At 46.5% G+C, this 16039-nt stretch overlaps 2 protein-coding genes across 3 annotated transcripts; one reads left to right on the top strand and one right to left on the bottom strand.

The window, feature by feature from the left end:
- Positions 1-164: 164 nt before the first annotated feature.
- On the top strand, positions 165-7357 carry pcmt (protein-L-isoaspartate (D-aspartate) O-methyltransferase). Of its 2 annotated transcripts, none has more exons than XR_004786257.2 (8): positions 165-483; positions 2938-3042; positions 3159-3190; positions 3610-3714; positions 3909-4029; positions 4899-4984; positions 5095-5336; positions 6417-7357. XR_004786257.2 is itself a non-coding variant. In XM_035616939.2 (8 exons), the coding sequence occupies exons 1-8, from the start codon at positions 297-299 to the stop codon at positions 6427-6429; spliced, it is 819 nt and encodes a 272-aa protein (XP_035472832.1). In that variant the 5' UTR covers positions 167-296; the 3' UTR covers positions 6430-7357. The 2 variants fall into 2 exon arrangements, 1 of the variants encoding a protein (XP_035472832.1); XM_035616939.2 differs by having other exon boundaries at positions 167-483; positions 5095-5264.
- lrp11 (low density lipoprotein receptor-related protein 11) lies at positions 7358-15259 on the bottom strand. Its single transcript, XM_047328434.1, has 9 exons — positions 14397-15259; positions 12643-12800; positions 10959-11100; positions 10680-10805; positions 10365-10562; positions 9039-9206; positions 8898-8954; positions 8709-8804; positions 7358-8629 (listed from the first exon to the last, which is right to left on the bottom strand). The coding sequence occupies exons 1-9, from the start codon at positions 14989-14991 to the stop codon at positions 8475-8477; spliced, it is 1695 nt and encodes a 564-aa protein (XP_047184390.1). The 5' UTR covers positions 14992-15259; the 3' UTR covers positions 7358-8474.
- Positions 15260-16039: the final 780 nt, after the last annotated feature.

Genomic DNA, 16039 nt, shown 5'->3' with positions numbered 1-16039 from the left:
TTATGTCTGTGCCAAGTTTTATAAAGTTCGACGAGTAAGTATCAACAATATACATTTGCCTGCCATTTCTGAATATTCCAGCATTCACGCCAACAAGTGTCTCACGCCACCTAGCGGCCACCGCTGATGTTACTGCGGCAAATCAGATAATGCACTGAGTGAGGATGGAATGTGGCTTTTTTATTCCCCCCGTGTGATTAACTTTGGCCGAGAAATGTATCCAAACAAACTCTTTATTCTGTAAAAATGTGTGTTTGCCGGACTGTGCTTGACAAAGGCCGCCCCGCGGTGAAGTGATGCCCGGTGACGTCCTCCCCGCCGCCGCTCCGCCGTCTGCTCTGGAGGTCGTCAGCTTCCTCGGCAAAACCGTCGGCGCAGGCGCGGCACTGACAGCTGCCGTCTACCTACTCCGCAGAGTTTGCTTAATAATGGCCTGGAAATCTGGGGGAGCCAGCCACGCAGAGCTCGTCAACAACCTCCGCAGTGAGTCCGCGTGTTGTTTATTTGCAAAGCGACCCCCGCACGGACCAAGCTCGTCCGGAAAAAGCGGTTCAATTCGGAGGCTGGAGGTTTAACAAGCACGGGAGCGCTAGCCAGCTAGCTAGCAAGCTACATACCACATAGCATAGCAACCGGCTAGCAAGCGAGCTAACTAGCTAGCCGGTTGCTATGCTATGTGGCGTGTTGTTGTTGACCTAGCGTTACCCCTCTCCGCCCCCTTGCCAAGCCACGTTCGCGCCGTGGAACAGATGCAATGCGTCCTTCGTTGCAAAAAATAAATAAATAAATACAAATTAACGATAGAGGCAGAGACACGTTGCATCTTATCATGTTTTGAGGTCGCGAGATATATTTTGTGCAGCTTTCGGGGTTAGCTTAGCCTGCTAGCTCAATGTGCGTCATTTGGGACGTTGTGAGCTAGCGTTAGCCGCGCTGCTAGGTGCCCTGCCCACAAGTCATCGACGTCTGTCTCTGCAGCATGCGCTTCGCTTCTACCTGGGGGACACTGGCAGCTGCTTTCTGCTATCTTCTCTTTATTAGTGTGTGCGACTGGAATAAGACGACTTGTCGCGTTAGTTGTTTGTCCAGGCGACAGTGAACGCCCCGAAAAAGGGAGCGGTGAGTCAGTGTGGCACCCCGCAGGACGAGGGCTGAGATGTGGTGCCAAGTGCCGCTGCGACCGATGTCATCAGTGCAACATGGTCTATTCTGCAACCGGTGCATTGTGTTGGGAGGCTAAAGACGCTTAAACTGAAACATCACATCAGACATCTAAGGTTTCTCGCTTGCATAGAGCAACACGACACTCGATGTGATGAAGTATGCAAGTCCACTTTCAATATACAGTATCAACCTGGGCTATTTATAATCTGCACAGTCCTGCACAGTCACAGCTCTGCTGCAGACAGTTCAGCTGCGAGCATTTTGGTGTGGAAAGTGTCCTGCTCCAAAAGCATAACGTGAATCTTCTTCTATATTTATGTTCCCTGTCTGGTAGCAGATATGATCCCTCATCTGTTATTTTGTTTATCTTGCAATGAGGGGAAAAATGAAAACAGTGATGATCTACATAAGGAAGTCGGCTGTCGTCAGCATGCAAAAGCTCTGCAGCACATGGATGAGGAAAAATTGTGGAAATCAGTCAAAACCAATAAATGAGTGTTTATTTTTAGGCTTTAAAGAAAAAGAAGGTGAAATTCTCCTTGTGATTTTGGCCGTCGTCACAAATCTCTTTTCGATCGTCGTCCTCCTAATTGAACACTTTACTGGACGCACCCAATTTAAATGCAAGTGGGTTTACAGGCAAGAAATTTGCAGGACAATTTTGAATTCTGACATTAATTTTGAATGTGGAGATGAGGAAAAAAGAAGAAAAAAACAGACACCACACAGCTTGAAATCTGCCAATATGGGCTGTTTTAATTTCAGAAATCAGTACTAAGTGTCCATCTGGCAGCCTGTATTGTTTATTTGTAATGAATCCTGAAGTGGTGCATTGCTCTGAGGGCGAGGGGAGTCTGTAACGGGAGCAGCGCCGGCTGTCGTTGGCGTTTCCTGACTTTGGCACCAGCTGCTGCTGCTGCAGGAACCTGTGAGAAGAGATTATTCAGAAAACAATAATACTTATTTAGCAATTAAAAAAAAAAAAAAATTCTTCCATGAGTTGTCTACAAGCTGTGTGGCTCTCTGAAGACCTGTTCATGCCAATAACACAAACATGTTTGTACGCAGTCTGCATTTATATTCTGTTTTCATACCGGGGATATATGTGATCATATAGGTGGAATATCTGTTTATGGCAGAACCAGTGAACTAAAAACCTAACAAATTAAGAATAAAGCTACCCTTTCTATCTACCCCCCCCCCCAATAAATATATATAGTCCAAAAGACTGTGTATAGATAAATATATACAGTATTTATATACAGTAAATGAGCAGGTTTTTTTTGGAAAATTGCCCACAGTGTTATCATTCATTCCAAATGTCATTTTCATCCTGTTTGAATTTTCATATTTTTCCACTCTCCGTCACTGCATAGAATATGATCAATACAGACTCATACTGTTGATTTTTCCCCATATACGTATGTACCATTATCATAGGTTTATGGATGAAATCCTCTACCCAGGTGTTTGCATGTATGAATTTAATACCGTATTGTCGGCGATGCAGAAAGTTGTCCGTCTCATGAACGCTGACGGTTGACGAATTCTCAAAGTAAATGTAATATTATTGCATATGAACCCAAACATACCTGTAATCGTAGCAATTGGTTGTGTGATATCTAATATTCCGGAATTTTTATCTCACCTGCATCTTGTTCTATATTTACTATTTTTGCAGCACGGTTACATAACATATTTCCTTCCTGGGGTTTTTCTTGTGCGTGTATTTCCATAAAACCCTGAGTGACACAAACTCTCCTGCGCCCACAGAGAATGGCATCATTAAATCCGACAAGGTCTACGAAGTCATGCTGGCCACAGACCGAGCCCACTTCTCCAAGTGTAACCCCTACATGGACTCGCCGCAGTCGATAGGTAAACGTGTGCTAACGTGTGATCGTTCGGTCTGAAACCTGAATCGTAGTCTGACGTCTGATGGATGAACTAACCCAACGTCTTAACTCTTTTCTTATTTTTTTTTGAACAAAAAGGTTATCAAGCGACCATCAGCGCCCCACACATGGTAAGACACAAAGAAGACTCTCAGACATTTGTGCTTCCTGTGAATCACACATTGTTTTATGCAAAGCTTGATCTCTTTCAGTCAATCAAAGAGAGGCAGCCAGAGTCTCTTCACTTGTTATTGCAGATTTAACTGAAATACTTAATTTTGAATGGGTTCAAATGACAGTTGACCACAACTAATCAAGTTTTATATTGATTGATTTGTGTGACCGCATCTGACTCAGCCAATCTCCTGTTGCGTTTGGCAAACTCCAGGGAATTTTCCAGATATTACAAAGTTCATGTCTGAAAACCGAAAGAGACGAGTAGTGATGTTCATCACTTATCTTTACCCCAAATACATCCTGAGTGGGGCGGAAGCTCGCCATCAATGTGCTGAGTGACGGGTTGTTAGTGATGCCTCCTTTTCCCACCCAGCATGCCTACGCCCTGGAGCTGCTACATGACCAGCTGTATGAGGGGGCCAAAGCCCTGGATGTCGGCTCCGGCAGCGGAATCCTGTCTGTCTGCTTCGCACGCATGGTGAGCCCCACACACACGACGGGTAAACACATACAACTCTCCTCTACCGTGGCTTTTTTTCTAAAACGACTCACACCGATCGGTTTAATCACCCTGACGACCAGTCAACGTCAAAACAAGATAAAAAGCATCTCATGTTGTGAAATTCTTTGTGTGTGAACTGAGCACCGTCCCCCCCTCTCCGTGCTTCACAGGTAGGTCCTAAAGGGAAAGTTCTAGGAATCGATCACATCCAGGAGCTGGTGGACGATTCGATAACCAACGTGAAGAAAGATGACCCCAGTCTGATAACGTCGGGCCGGATCAAGCTGACAGGTGAGTCCGTCGTTCGGGAAAGGTTACAGGCATTTAGTCTGTGTTTAGTTTGTATTGTTTGAAAAGCTAAAGATAATGTAATGTTAAGATGACGCCGTCCATTCAGAGGGGAAGTAAACACACAGTAGCTCAGTAGACGGCGGAGTGCAGTGCTAAATAATTGAGCAGTAAGTTCCCACTTTAACCTCCTCTCTGAGGGGTTGATGGTGGTGAAACAACCAGACTATTAAATTATAATTTCACCCATTTAAAAAAAAAAGTTTTTGAAACTCTTGTTAGTATGGGTGGAAAAACAGCTCTTAGGTTATGAATTTTTTACGTTACCTAACAGTAACCTACAAACTATTTTTTCTCTGTAAATTAATTCATTTTATAAAATCATCATTTTATGAACACATCTAGATATACTTTTTGTAATAAAATTTTTTAACACAACATGGAAGATCTTTTGCAGACTGAAAACGTCTATGCTGATGCTTCTGCTTATATCATTACACAAACTATTCAATGTCAAAAAGTCAGAGAAGAAGAGTTGCTGGTTTTTAACGTCAGACTTAGTAAGATATTTATTTTTTGGAAATGTGTTTCTATACTAGATACCGACCTCAATATATCATCATATTAATGATACAGGATTAAAGTAGTGACGTGTTGAGATGTAATTCATTGTTAGTATGTTTAGGTTCTAGGTTACGAGTATCTGAGACATTTCTTCATTTAAATAATGAATTAGTTGAAAACTTAATCAGAGAATTCATCAGTGAAGTATAGGTTTAGTATCACAGCCATTGTTTTAAATGTTCAACTGACCCAGCTTGATGAGGAAATCCATGTGTTGTAGCCTCTTTGTGACTTCCGGTGTGTTTCAGTGGGAGACGGGCGGATGGGCTTGATGGAGGAGGCGCCGTACGACGCCATCCACGTTGGCGCCGCAGCGCCCAACGTCCCCCAAGCCGTGAGTCTCATTAAATACTTTTTAAGAAGCCGACGACGAAGGTCGCGGTTTTATTTGTGTCTTCGTCCTCTTGACCCATCACACGCACCCCTCGTTTTCCTCTCCCCCAGCTCTTGGACCAGCTGAAGCCCGGCGGTCGGCTCATCCTGCCCGTCGGCCCGGCGGGGGGGAACCAGATGCTGGAGCAGTACGACAAGTTGGAGGACGGCAGCACCAAAATGAAGCCCTTGATGGGGGTGATTTATGTGCCTTTAACAGACAGAGACAAGCAGTGGTCCAGGTGGAAGTGACTTCCTTCTCCTCCCCCCTCCTCCTCCTCCTCCCTCCCTCTCTCCTTCTCACAGTGTCAAAGGTGAAATGGTTTGGCTTGGAGCAGGCAACGGATCGCACAAGGCTGCATCCTGCTGCTTGTTGACTTTCTTTTCCGCTTCTTCCATACCATACCAAACTAGCTGCACGTTTCCTCCATTGGTTTCTTTTTTTAACACCATAGTCCTAAATTGGTCAAGGAAAACCTGCCTGACTAATGACATTTTAAGTTGTAAGTCTCATTTGGAACCCCTAAAAACGAATTGGTGTGACATATGCTTGTTTTTCAGAGCATGACTCCCTTTGATTTGGATTCTAATACGATATTAAACCCCAGCTGCCTGACTTCTACTTGTGAGATGTAGAAAAAACAAACTATAACTGTTTGGATTTTATTGTGTCCATGAATGTTAAAGTCCCCCTCCAATCAAACAAGTGTTTTCCTTCTGTTTCTGTCCTGTAAAATGTCTGACATTGACTATAGGGACTATAGGGATTTCTGTGTCACTCCTCTGCGATGTGAAATGCAAACGAATCCTGGACAAGCTAGATTTGGTACGTGACAAATACAGAAAACCAATCGCTCGTCAAACATGCAAATGTGAGGCAAACAAACCGGAAACTTCCAGCGCGCGCGGAGGCAGCGCATCCACGAGAGGACGGCAGGTGTGTCCGCAGACAGTTAGCGTTAGCATTAGCAGCGCGAGAAAGTTTAATGGCTGTATCTCTCCGATGTTGCAGCAAGCTGTGTACGCACATTCTTCCACCGGTCAACCTAGCGTGAGCATCTTTGGTGGGCGGGGCCTGTGTTATTTGCATATCATGAATAATTCATAGTCTCAGAATTCCTCAATGAGGGAGAGAGAGTGGATGGTTTCTAGCCCCATTTCAGAGGGTTTATTAACTATCTTTTGGGGGGTAAACAATGTTAAACAAGATATAAGGCAGAGCAGATTCTTTTTTTATACTTTAAAACGTGACTGGAGGGGGTCTTTAACATTTTGCATGTGATTCTAATTCTTTGTGTTTGCATGACAGGAGGACATGTGTTTTTTCCAAACATGCTGCTCCTCTCGTTTCTTTTCTCTCTTCTCTAACCTTCGACTCGTTGTTTCTCTCGCAGGGATGAACTTTGAAGAGGAACAGCCGCACCATAATCCACCTTTTAAGTTTGAACCCGGAGAAAAGCAAGATGGGAGGGGGAGGGGAGGGGGGGGTGGGGGGTCAAACAACCCCTCGACGTGTTCAAAGCAAAAACAAAAACATGCTCTTTTTGTTTGAGTCTAACGACGGACTAGAGTGCGACGCTGACGACGGTCCAGGAAGGCTGGGAAGGGGGAGGAGAGAGAGAGACTTGCTTGAAGCTCGGCGCAGAAATATTTGAAAAGGGCGTTTTGTTTTTTCATTTCAGGTGTGAGGTCTTTTTTTTTTCTGGTTATGTTTTCCTCTTTAACCGCTGGATTATAATTTTTTTGTGGGGGTTGATTTCATCATTTGAATAGCGACCGTTTTTACAGTATTACATTTCAGCAGCATCGAAGCTGAATGTTGAAGGGAACTGCGCCGGACTGCGAGGAGGAAAAGCCTGAGACTTTTTAGATAATTTAAATAGCTACAGTGTGCATGTGTGTGTGTGTGCGCGCGTGATTTCTTCCCCCTGCCAGCAGTATTAAGAACACACTCACACACACACACACACAGACGCAGGCAACACAACACAACGGCTGATGTAACCCACTTTATCCTGTTTGATGTGCAACACTCTTAAGGTCCTGCGACGCGAGTGGATCGTACCGTACGTGACTCCGAAAGCGAGCGGAGCACTAATAACACTTGACGCACATACGCACACACACACACACACACACCGGGATGAGCTTTCCACACGGTGATGTGTCGCTTTCTGCCGCCGGTTTGCCGTTAACCAACTTCTGGTGACCGACACTAAACGGGGAGGGTCACAGCGCTTTTTGCCGAAAAAAACATTCTCCAACGATATCAAAGCAAATGAATGTGTTTTTCTTGAAAGAAAGGAGAAAAATAAAATAATACATGAAATCAAAATAAAAGAAGTACATTTTATTTTTGGTGATCTGAGTGATGGATGATATCTGGTTTGCACGGTTTATGGAATGGCATATGAAAATAAAGAGAGGCTTATGTTTTTGTCTGCCTTTGCTTATAGAATCTTGTCAGGAGATCATATTCTAATTTTACAAAAAGAAATTAGATATACATTTATAATATATATAGACTATATAATGTTCAGCTCTAAAACTGCTCCGTCCTCAAAATCCCCATGTGCATATAGAAAAAAACTTAACGACCTTGATGTTAATTTAATAACGTCTCAAAATGTGGGTAAATATAAAATATAGCATTTTTTTTTAAATGTCAGTGAATCACAGCAATATTTTTTGATATATTATAAACTTTTAATATCTGACATGAAAGACTTGGGAGGGAACAGATCTGCGTACATACAGTAACATACTCCACAAGATGTTTGCTCGATGGAATATTCATGCAACTGATTCAGCTAGGAGGGGGATGTGACAGAATTCACTTATGGCTTAATATCATTCTGGGATACTTATAAAGAATACCTTTGATAATAACGTCTGGCACTCCAAAGTTTTTACACGTCCGCCCTCATTTCAGCCTTGTTCGGGTTAAATCTACAGCAGAAATATGGTACATTGGCGCCACCCAGTGGCTGGAATACAGCAGAACAATGAATGAAAATAAAAATATCAAATGAATCAATCTGAGGAATAAAAATAATCTGAATAAGGAACGGGACCAAAGAACCTCTCGTATGTATCCCAGAAGTCACTGGGGGCATATAGACTTTAGCGTATCTGCATTGAATGTTGATATTTCATCATGGAATCAGATTTTCTTATGACAACCTACGTACAATCTCACAAGCAGCATCTATCAGCAGCAGGTGTACCAGCCGGAGGTTTTTGAGAAACGTTCGTGACGACGGAGAAGCCGGGATGTTTCCAGTCTGACGCGAGGACAAACAGGAGACGAGACATTCAGGGCTCAGCAGATAAAAAAAAAGAAAAAAGTCCTGGCTCAAAGCTCTGGTGATCACAACCCCCCTCCCCTCCCCGGACCATTCTGTCTTGTCGGATCCATGCAATGTGGCGTTCACTTCCCCTCGGTCGGGTGGCTACAGGTACATGCCGTTGATGAGGTAATCGGACTCCTCCGTGGTCAGGGGTCGGGCTTTCTTCAGCTTGTGGCGAACGAACCTGAGACGACAGCTGATCATGAGCAGCAGCAGAGCGGTGATGATGAGGCCGAGCGCCAGAGGAAGGATCGCGCCTGGAGGAGGAGGAGAGGCATGATACTGTCAATAAAGGAACAAGAGCTGGACGGCGACAGGAGCGTTAGGTTTTCCTACCCGACTCCGGGACTGGATGTCCTCCCATTGCTGCAAAGGGTTTTGAGATGGGGGCGTCGTCGCTGTCGGCCTGGCTCTGGGAGACTTTAGCTGCAGCTGTAACAAAAGCACAGACACACATTAGTTGAGGAAGCAAGGCAGCAAACTGACTTTTTTTTCTCCCAAACGTAATGAATATAATAAATCGACCTCTCTCAGTCGGTTTGGTGATGGGAGGAGCCACGGTCGCTGGTTTGAACACCGGACCTGAAAGATGTTTCCCGTTATTTGTCAAGTTTAACGCAGCTTCATGTTGCAAAGAGCTGAAAAGGAGAAGAAACCGTCGCTCACCTTTTCGTATACATTCACTGACGCAGTCGGACTCCTGCAGGAAGTTGTTGTGGTTGCCCTGGCAGCCGCCGTACAGGAAGTGTTTGCACTCGCCCGCGCTTTGGTCGTAGTACCAGCGCGGGAACGTCCCTTTACAGGGTCCGACGACCGGCGCCGCAGCGCAGGGGTCTACAGGACCAGAGGGAACCAGACACTGTTAACTTGATTTACATCTGACAAACTGAAATGACTCCCTGGCAACAAGCGCCATGTGTAGAGCAGGTGATGACGCTTTTGAACTGGATTTTATTCAACACTAATAACTTTATCATGTATGTTTTATTTATATATTCTTATCATACAATGTGATGCGGGAATTGCTCTTCTCTTCTTCTCTTTTACTTCAGCAGGTTTGGTCAAGTTTCCCTTCACCTCACGCTGGGTCGACGTTATCAGACAACAATTAATAAATAATAAAGAAAAGTATATTTTTCTGACATTGTATTGACTTGGTGGCCCATTTAAAAAAAAAAACAGAGATCAGCGACGGGGAGAGAGGCCCAACCGCGACCATCAGCAAAAACAGTACAGCGTTTGTGAAATGAAGAGGAGACTCCTGAGAATACACCCCAGCCAAATAATACCCAGGGTAGAACAGCAACAGAGGGGGACGAGCTGGAAGAAGAAGACGAAGTAGAACAAGAAACCCTTTCAGGTCGGCGTCGGCCTGATTGGGGGATCGGATGGCGGACGGGACAGAGGCGCTTTGTGTGCGAGCGCTCCGAGAGTTTTTTGCAGCACGGAGCTGCGGAGTGGCCCCGTGGCTCGGCCGGCACATCCAGCTCAGTGCTGTGCCTCAGTGGCTGCCCACGGGGCCTCCATCCGCTTCTCGACGCAGACACGCACTGAAAACAGCAGCTCTGCCTCGCCACAAAAAGGGACACTACTGCAGCAAAGACACAGCGATGCGGGGGTCACACTGCCGAGCACATTTGGACAGGCGCGGCTAGAACCCAGGTCAAAAGGAGGGTGGGAACAGCGTGTGCAAGAATTAGACTTCCCGAGTGCTGGCAGATTCCCCTTCCACCATATCCACATTTGTCGGGGCTCCTGTTGCCGTGATTTTCAAATAAAAACGTTGCAGCGTGTGAATAAACGTGTGCTTAAAGGTGCTTCTTTCGTTTGCAATTCGTATATTTGACATTTATTTGTGTACATATTTTATATATTTTGCATGTGTGCTGTATTAAATTTACGTGCTGCTGTTACACCGTAATTTCCCAGCTTGGGACATGTAAAGTAACTATCTATCAATCTAAAGACCGTAAAACAAAAACACAACCTGACCTTGACTGACCGCGGGCGGCCCCCGACCGGGACTTATCGGAGGAGCGGTCTCGGCCCCGTCCCGCTGGGGTGGTACGCCGTTCCCCGCGGCCTTCTGGAGCGTGGGCCCGTCGTCGGCCTCGTCCGTCCGGGCTCCGGGGACGCGGGGGCCGGGCAGGTCGCCGGCAGGGTGGCTCACCGACTTCCTGCCGCCGTCAACTGAGGAAAACGCAGAAGGGACGAAACGGTCCTGGTAATACAATAGATCAAAGTCGTCCCAAAGAGACGAACCCCCCCCCCCCCCCCCCCCCAACCGGTACAAGGAATGTGCCGTACAGTTTGGGCAGAAGTCTTCGTCGGAGCGGTCCGGGCAGTGTTGCGTCCCGTCGCAGGCGTACGTGATGTCGATGCAGCAGCCGTTGTCGCACCTGAACTGGTAGTTTGAACAGTGGCCGGTGCAAACTGTGGACGCACGCAACACGTGTGTGACCGCACATGTGACAACCGCCTTATCACCCCAAACCCCCCCCACACACACACACATCTTCACCAAAACCCTCGGAAGCATCAGTGCGTCAGGACCTCAACACAAAGTTTGGCGTGAGAGTGCGTCACCTTCTGCCTGGTGTTTGGGCGCCAGCACGGTGACGGAGACGTTGTCGGAGCTCCGCTGGCCCGCCGAGTCGGTGACGGTCATCTGGAAGGTGTACACGCCCTCGTGCAGGCCGCTGATCTTCAGCAGCCCCGGATGCGTCGCCTGGCAACCAAAAAAAAACACGCGATAAAAGTTGAGATGATTCCAAAATGAAAAACGCATGAGCACGGACGGAGATTCCTCCGAAGCCTCGAAGGGGGGCGGAGTTTCGGGGTCGGCTGCGCAATCGGTTTCCATCGTTATTTAAAACTTTACTTTGTAAATTTTCAAACCACCACGGTCGCCTCGTCTGCCCATTTGCCCTCTTGTCGTCCCCTGCTTGTATTCAGTCGTGCAGAAAGATGATAATGTCGTTTGGAGACGATTCCTCTGTCCTGACTTCTCTCCTCGGCCTAATGCAGCGGAGGCGAGATCAGTTGTCTGTGGTTCTCGCATGCACATGCATTTTCCATTTTGCGGTTCTTAATGCGTCAGTGTGTCACGTGACATTTGAGGAAAAACCCCTGGTGGCCTTCGGGTTTACGTGGCTGACCATGAACTGCAACATCCCTGGTTTGCATGTGGCCCAGTTCTCTCTCTCTCCCTCTCCCTCTCTCTCTCTAACATTCAGGTGAAAACCCTCGTCACTCGAGGCAAACACGTGATACACGATAAGATAAGACGTTCCTTTACTCGTCCTAGGACGGATGGCGACGGGACTCTCTTCCTCCATGTGACCTGAATGAAACTAGCATGACCATCTGACGGATAACGACCAGAGGATTGCCGTCGTCGTGTCGGGCGGCTGAAGGTCAACGTGGCCAACGCAACTGGTCACGATGGCCCTCGATGACTTTGCTTCCTATACGTTCCCGCAAAAACAGGCTCTGGTGAAAAGAACAAAATGGCGCCTGCCGCCGAGCGTCTCCTTGTGTCACGAAATACTTACGGAGAGTTATTCGGCAACGATTGAAAAAGGCCCAACTAAAATCTCAGGGAACCAGATTTTGTCGTTTCTAGCCCTTATATTGAAAACGTAAGAGATTCTCCTCCGGCGATCCACAGGGCTTTTCACTCGGGAACTAGTTTCTGTGGGAAACGGCGAAAGGAAATTGTGAGTGTTTCTGTCTGACGCTGGGAGCACAGAGGGCAGGTGTGTTGCTCTTATCTCCGTTGATAGCGGCCAGACACGACGGAGCTCTGGACACAGGCCGCGCTGTTGACTCAACTAATGCAAACACACACACACACTCACACACACACTCACACACACACGCACACATGCAATTTGACTCTTGATGCCTGGCGACTGTTCATAGCAAATACAAAAAGACGAACCAAAGCCTCTTTAGATCTGGTTTTTCTTTTTTTTTCCCCCTGCCATATTTACACACACACACACACACACACACACACACTCACTCACTCACTCACTCACTCACTCACTCACTCACTCACTCACTCACTCACTCACTCACTCACTCACTCACACACACACACACACACACACACACACACACACACACACACACACACACTCACACTCACACTCACACTCTCACACACACACTCACACTCACACTCTCACACACACACACGCACACTCTCTCACACACACACACACACACACACACACACTACTGCACATGAAGTAAAAGGCCTCACCATCATGTTGATGGCCGTGTCTCCCTTGAGGAGGGTCCACTCGTAGCGGCCGATGTCGTGGTCGTCCACGCTGTCGCGGCCGTACAGGACGGCCCAGTCTGTGGGCAGCTGGACCACCACGTCCCGCCCGGCGTCGCTGCGGGGAGGCTCATCCACGGCTGCGCACAGAGAAGATCCGCGTTACGTACAGCGCCATGAGACATAGAATGTGTTATCACTCGGCGGGAGTAAGATAATTAACATAGGGGCTGCAAAAAAAAGAGTCATTTCATTATCTATTAATCTGTCGATTATTTTCCCCGATTAATGGATTGGTTGTTTGGTCCATAAAATGTCCTAGAACGGTGAAAATAGTGTTTCCCAAACCTTTGTTTTGTCCACACGCCAAAGATATTTAGTTTACCGTCACAGAGGATGCAAAGAAACCAGAAAATATTCACATTTTTTTTCATAAAAACTACTTGAACCGATGAATCGATTATCAAAATAGTTGGCGATTAATTTTGGAGCTGATTACTAGTCGATTAGTCGATTTACTGTTAAATTTACTGTACCATTAAAAATGGGTTCTTTACAGACTAGATTATCTTCACATTTGATTCCAAGATTGAACTTATTGAGGGCTGAAAACAAACGATATTTTCGTTGATCAATCTGTTGATTATGGATTGGATGAACAATTTTTTTTCAATAAATCTCAATTGTAAAGCAGAGAATTCTCACTTTGAACGAGCTTAAACAAGAGAGAAGTGAAGTTCCCTGGACTCGAGAAGTTGCCCAAACAATTATTTGATCATCGGCGCAGTGCACTGTCAACCAATCACCAACAAGCTGCACTAGAACGTCCACCTGCTCAGATGGAAATGAACAGAGGAGATACAGCGGCCACACCTGCTGCAGGTCTCAGAGTCCTTATCTAATGTCGCAAGACCTGAACCGACACGGCGAATCATTAACTCACCACTGCTCTATCAAGATCAGCAGCTCCTTCCGGAGGCTGAAGCTACAACGTATAGGAACTGCAAAACTGTCCATCCCCTGAAACAGGGCGGCGGAAAGACGGCCAGATGGTCAAAATGACAGAAAACATGAATCACACACTGATTTATTTCTAAAAACGGATAAATGTCAAGCTTTGGCCAAACCTTAAAGGAAAGGGAAGCTGAGTATCTCTTCACGGCTTTACACAATAGAAAGAAGTATATCAGCGACTTATATAATAGAAGGTTTTGATCTATAAGTTCTGGAAAACAAAAAAAAAACCCCGTCACATAACAATAATCTTTTGTTAAGAAGAGTTATGTGCCAACGAGTAGTTATAATAATTTCCCTGGTGTGTTTTCTCATCTTCATTTATTTCCCTTCACAAACAAAGGTCAAGTATTTTAGTTTTTCTATGAATCAGCTTGTTAGTGCAGCAAAATGAAATTGAAACAAATACTAAAACCTTTAGATGAAAGATGAATTCTCCTCTCTTACTTAAAGTGAAATAAAATGATCATATCAAAAAAAATTGGGCAATTCTTCATTTGCTCAACAAACTGGTTTGTTGCTGTTAGTGATCATGAACCACGAGTAAACAACCAGCGTGTTTTTACATGGTTATGTAAGACTGAAATTATGAACTACAATGTTTTAATAATCCTAACACTATATGTCTAAGTTCAGATGAATAATATGGACGAATCATTGTGTATAGTATCATGCTGCTGAGCCCCTGACTGAGCCTGTGATGCTGCACCATCATCTCCCACCTTTGGCCTCTTCCTCGTCGGGCAGCCCGTCGCCGGGGCCGGGCCCGGGCCCGGGGCCGGGGCCCTGCGTCGCGTTGGCCGCCCGGCTGTACGTGGTGAAGCCCTGCTGCGGGGCGAAGGAGCACACGGCCCGGCCCTGGTAGGTGCAGTTGAACAGGTAGCAGCTGAGGCCGTCGCCGGGCGGCCGCCGCGCCTCCTCCTGCACCACCGCCACGGTGCAGTGGGGCTGCGCGCAGCAGACGCGCAGGCACTGCCTCCAGGTGGCGACGCGCTCCGGCGCCAGCAGGAACGTGGCCCCCCGCTCGATGGAGGCCTTGGTGCGGATGATGCGCTGCGGCGCGGCGTCGAAGTCGCGCGCGCACGGGTCGGCGTCGAGCGCCTCGGCCTCCCTGTGCGCCTGGTCCTGCTGCAGCTGCAGGCGGAACTCCTCCAGCAGCTCCTCCACGCCCGAGATCTTCGACTTGAGGTCGGATATCGGAGAGGAGCGGGCGGCGGCGGACGAGGGCGCGACCCGGGCGAGAAGCAGCAGCAGCAGCAGCAGCAGCTGGAGATGGAGATGGAGATGGAGATGCTGCGGCGGCGGCGGCGGAGCCATGTTGTTGTTGTTGTTGTTGTTGTTGTTGTTTCACGCGGCGTCTCCCTCGGGCCCTCTGGCTCCGGCGGCTCCGCGACGCATCAAGAGAGGCGACCGTGCCTACATGGAATATACATCCGCCATACTAATGATTTAACACAATAATAACCACCCGCTATAAAGACCGCGAGCGGAGGAGGTGGAGGGTTCGTCCTCTCCCTGACGATGCTAGACGAGGGGAGGTGTCGTTGTCATGGTGAGGAGGCGGAGGCGGAGGAGGAGGAGGAGGACGTTCGGGCGAGGAGCCTCACAATCCGCTGACGTCACTTCGATGAAGCCGGAAGTAGAACGACACCCGCCTCTCAAATCTGTTCGCGAGTCACCCACAATCAATTCACGTGAGCTTCTTAATCTCTTTAGTATATTTTTTAATGCTCAGTTGACTTTATATATTTTTTTCTCATCGTCCTTTTAATATTCAAAATGTAATTAGAAGTATGGCTTCGTTCCTCCAGTGGTCCCCAAACTATGGGGCCAGGGCCCACAGAGGGGTCACGAGAGGATTACCAGAGGTCAGATAGAATTTAAAAACAGCACATCTTAGCCATAATAGTTTCAAAATAGAAAAAAGGAAATTTAAAAAAATAAAATGTAAACTGTCTGGGTGGTTAACTGGGAGGTCGCAAGTCTCTGGTCACCGTTATTTAGTCGGTCAGAGGTCGAAAAAAGTTCGGGGAACCGTACAATTCATACAATTTTACTTGAAATATGTGTGGCAGCCTGTTATGTATACTTCAATGTTTGTTATATGTATTACAACTCTGAAATGTTCCCTCTTTACATCGTTGCGTCAATGAGTTTATTCTTTGTAACTTATGGACATTATCTTGCCATAACACAACAATATTTAAGGTATTGTTTTATGCCAATATTCTGTATATGTGCAAAGCCAATTTTCTAGTAAGCACAGTTTTAGTGTTGACAATGTTTTAGACAAATTTAATCCCAATTTTGACTTTTGTATTCAATTTTTAAATCTTGTGAACATTATAAAACTTTTTTAATAGCA

The sequence above is a fragment of the Scophthalmus maximus genome, chromosome 18 (genome assembly GCF_022379125.1).
Source record: "Scophthalmus maximus strain ysfricsl-2021 chromosome 18, ASM2237912v1, whole genome shotgun sequence".
Taxonomy (NCBI): Eukaryota; Metazoa; Chordata; class Actinopteri; order Pleuronectiformes; family Scophthalmidae; genus Scophthalmus; species Scophthalmus maximus.
The sequence above is the reverse complement of the archived record's forward strand: the minus strand, read 5'-3'. Positions and strand labels throughout refer to the sequence as shown.

Bases quoted from the DNA above. Each gene is read 5' to 3' on its own strand.
- pcmt (XM_035616939.2), top strand. From the start codon at position 297: ATGCCCGGTGACGTCCTCCCCGCCGCCGCTCCGCCGTCTGCTCTGGAG. The intron at 4,030-4,898 runs GTGAGTCCGTCG...GGTGTGTTTCAG, and splicing joins GGGCCGGATCAAGCTGACAG to TGGGAGACGGGCGGATGGGC. The intron at 4,985-5,094 runs GTGAGTCTCATT...CCTCTCCCCCAG, and splicing joins CGCCCAACGTCCCCCAAGCC to CTCTTGGACCAGCTGAAGCC.
- lrp11 (XM_047328434.1), bottom strand. From the start codon at position 14,991: ATGGCTCCGCCGCCGCCGCCGCAGCATCTCCATCTCCATCTCCATCTC. The intron at 10,806-10,958 runs GTGACGCACTCT...GTGCGTCCACAG, and splicing joins GCCCAAACACCAGGCAGAAG to TTTGCACCGGCCACTGTTCA. The intron at 10,563-10,679 runs GTACGGCACATT...CGTTTTCCTCAG, and splicing joins CGAAGACTTCTGCCCAAACT to TTGACGGCGGCAGGAAGTCG.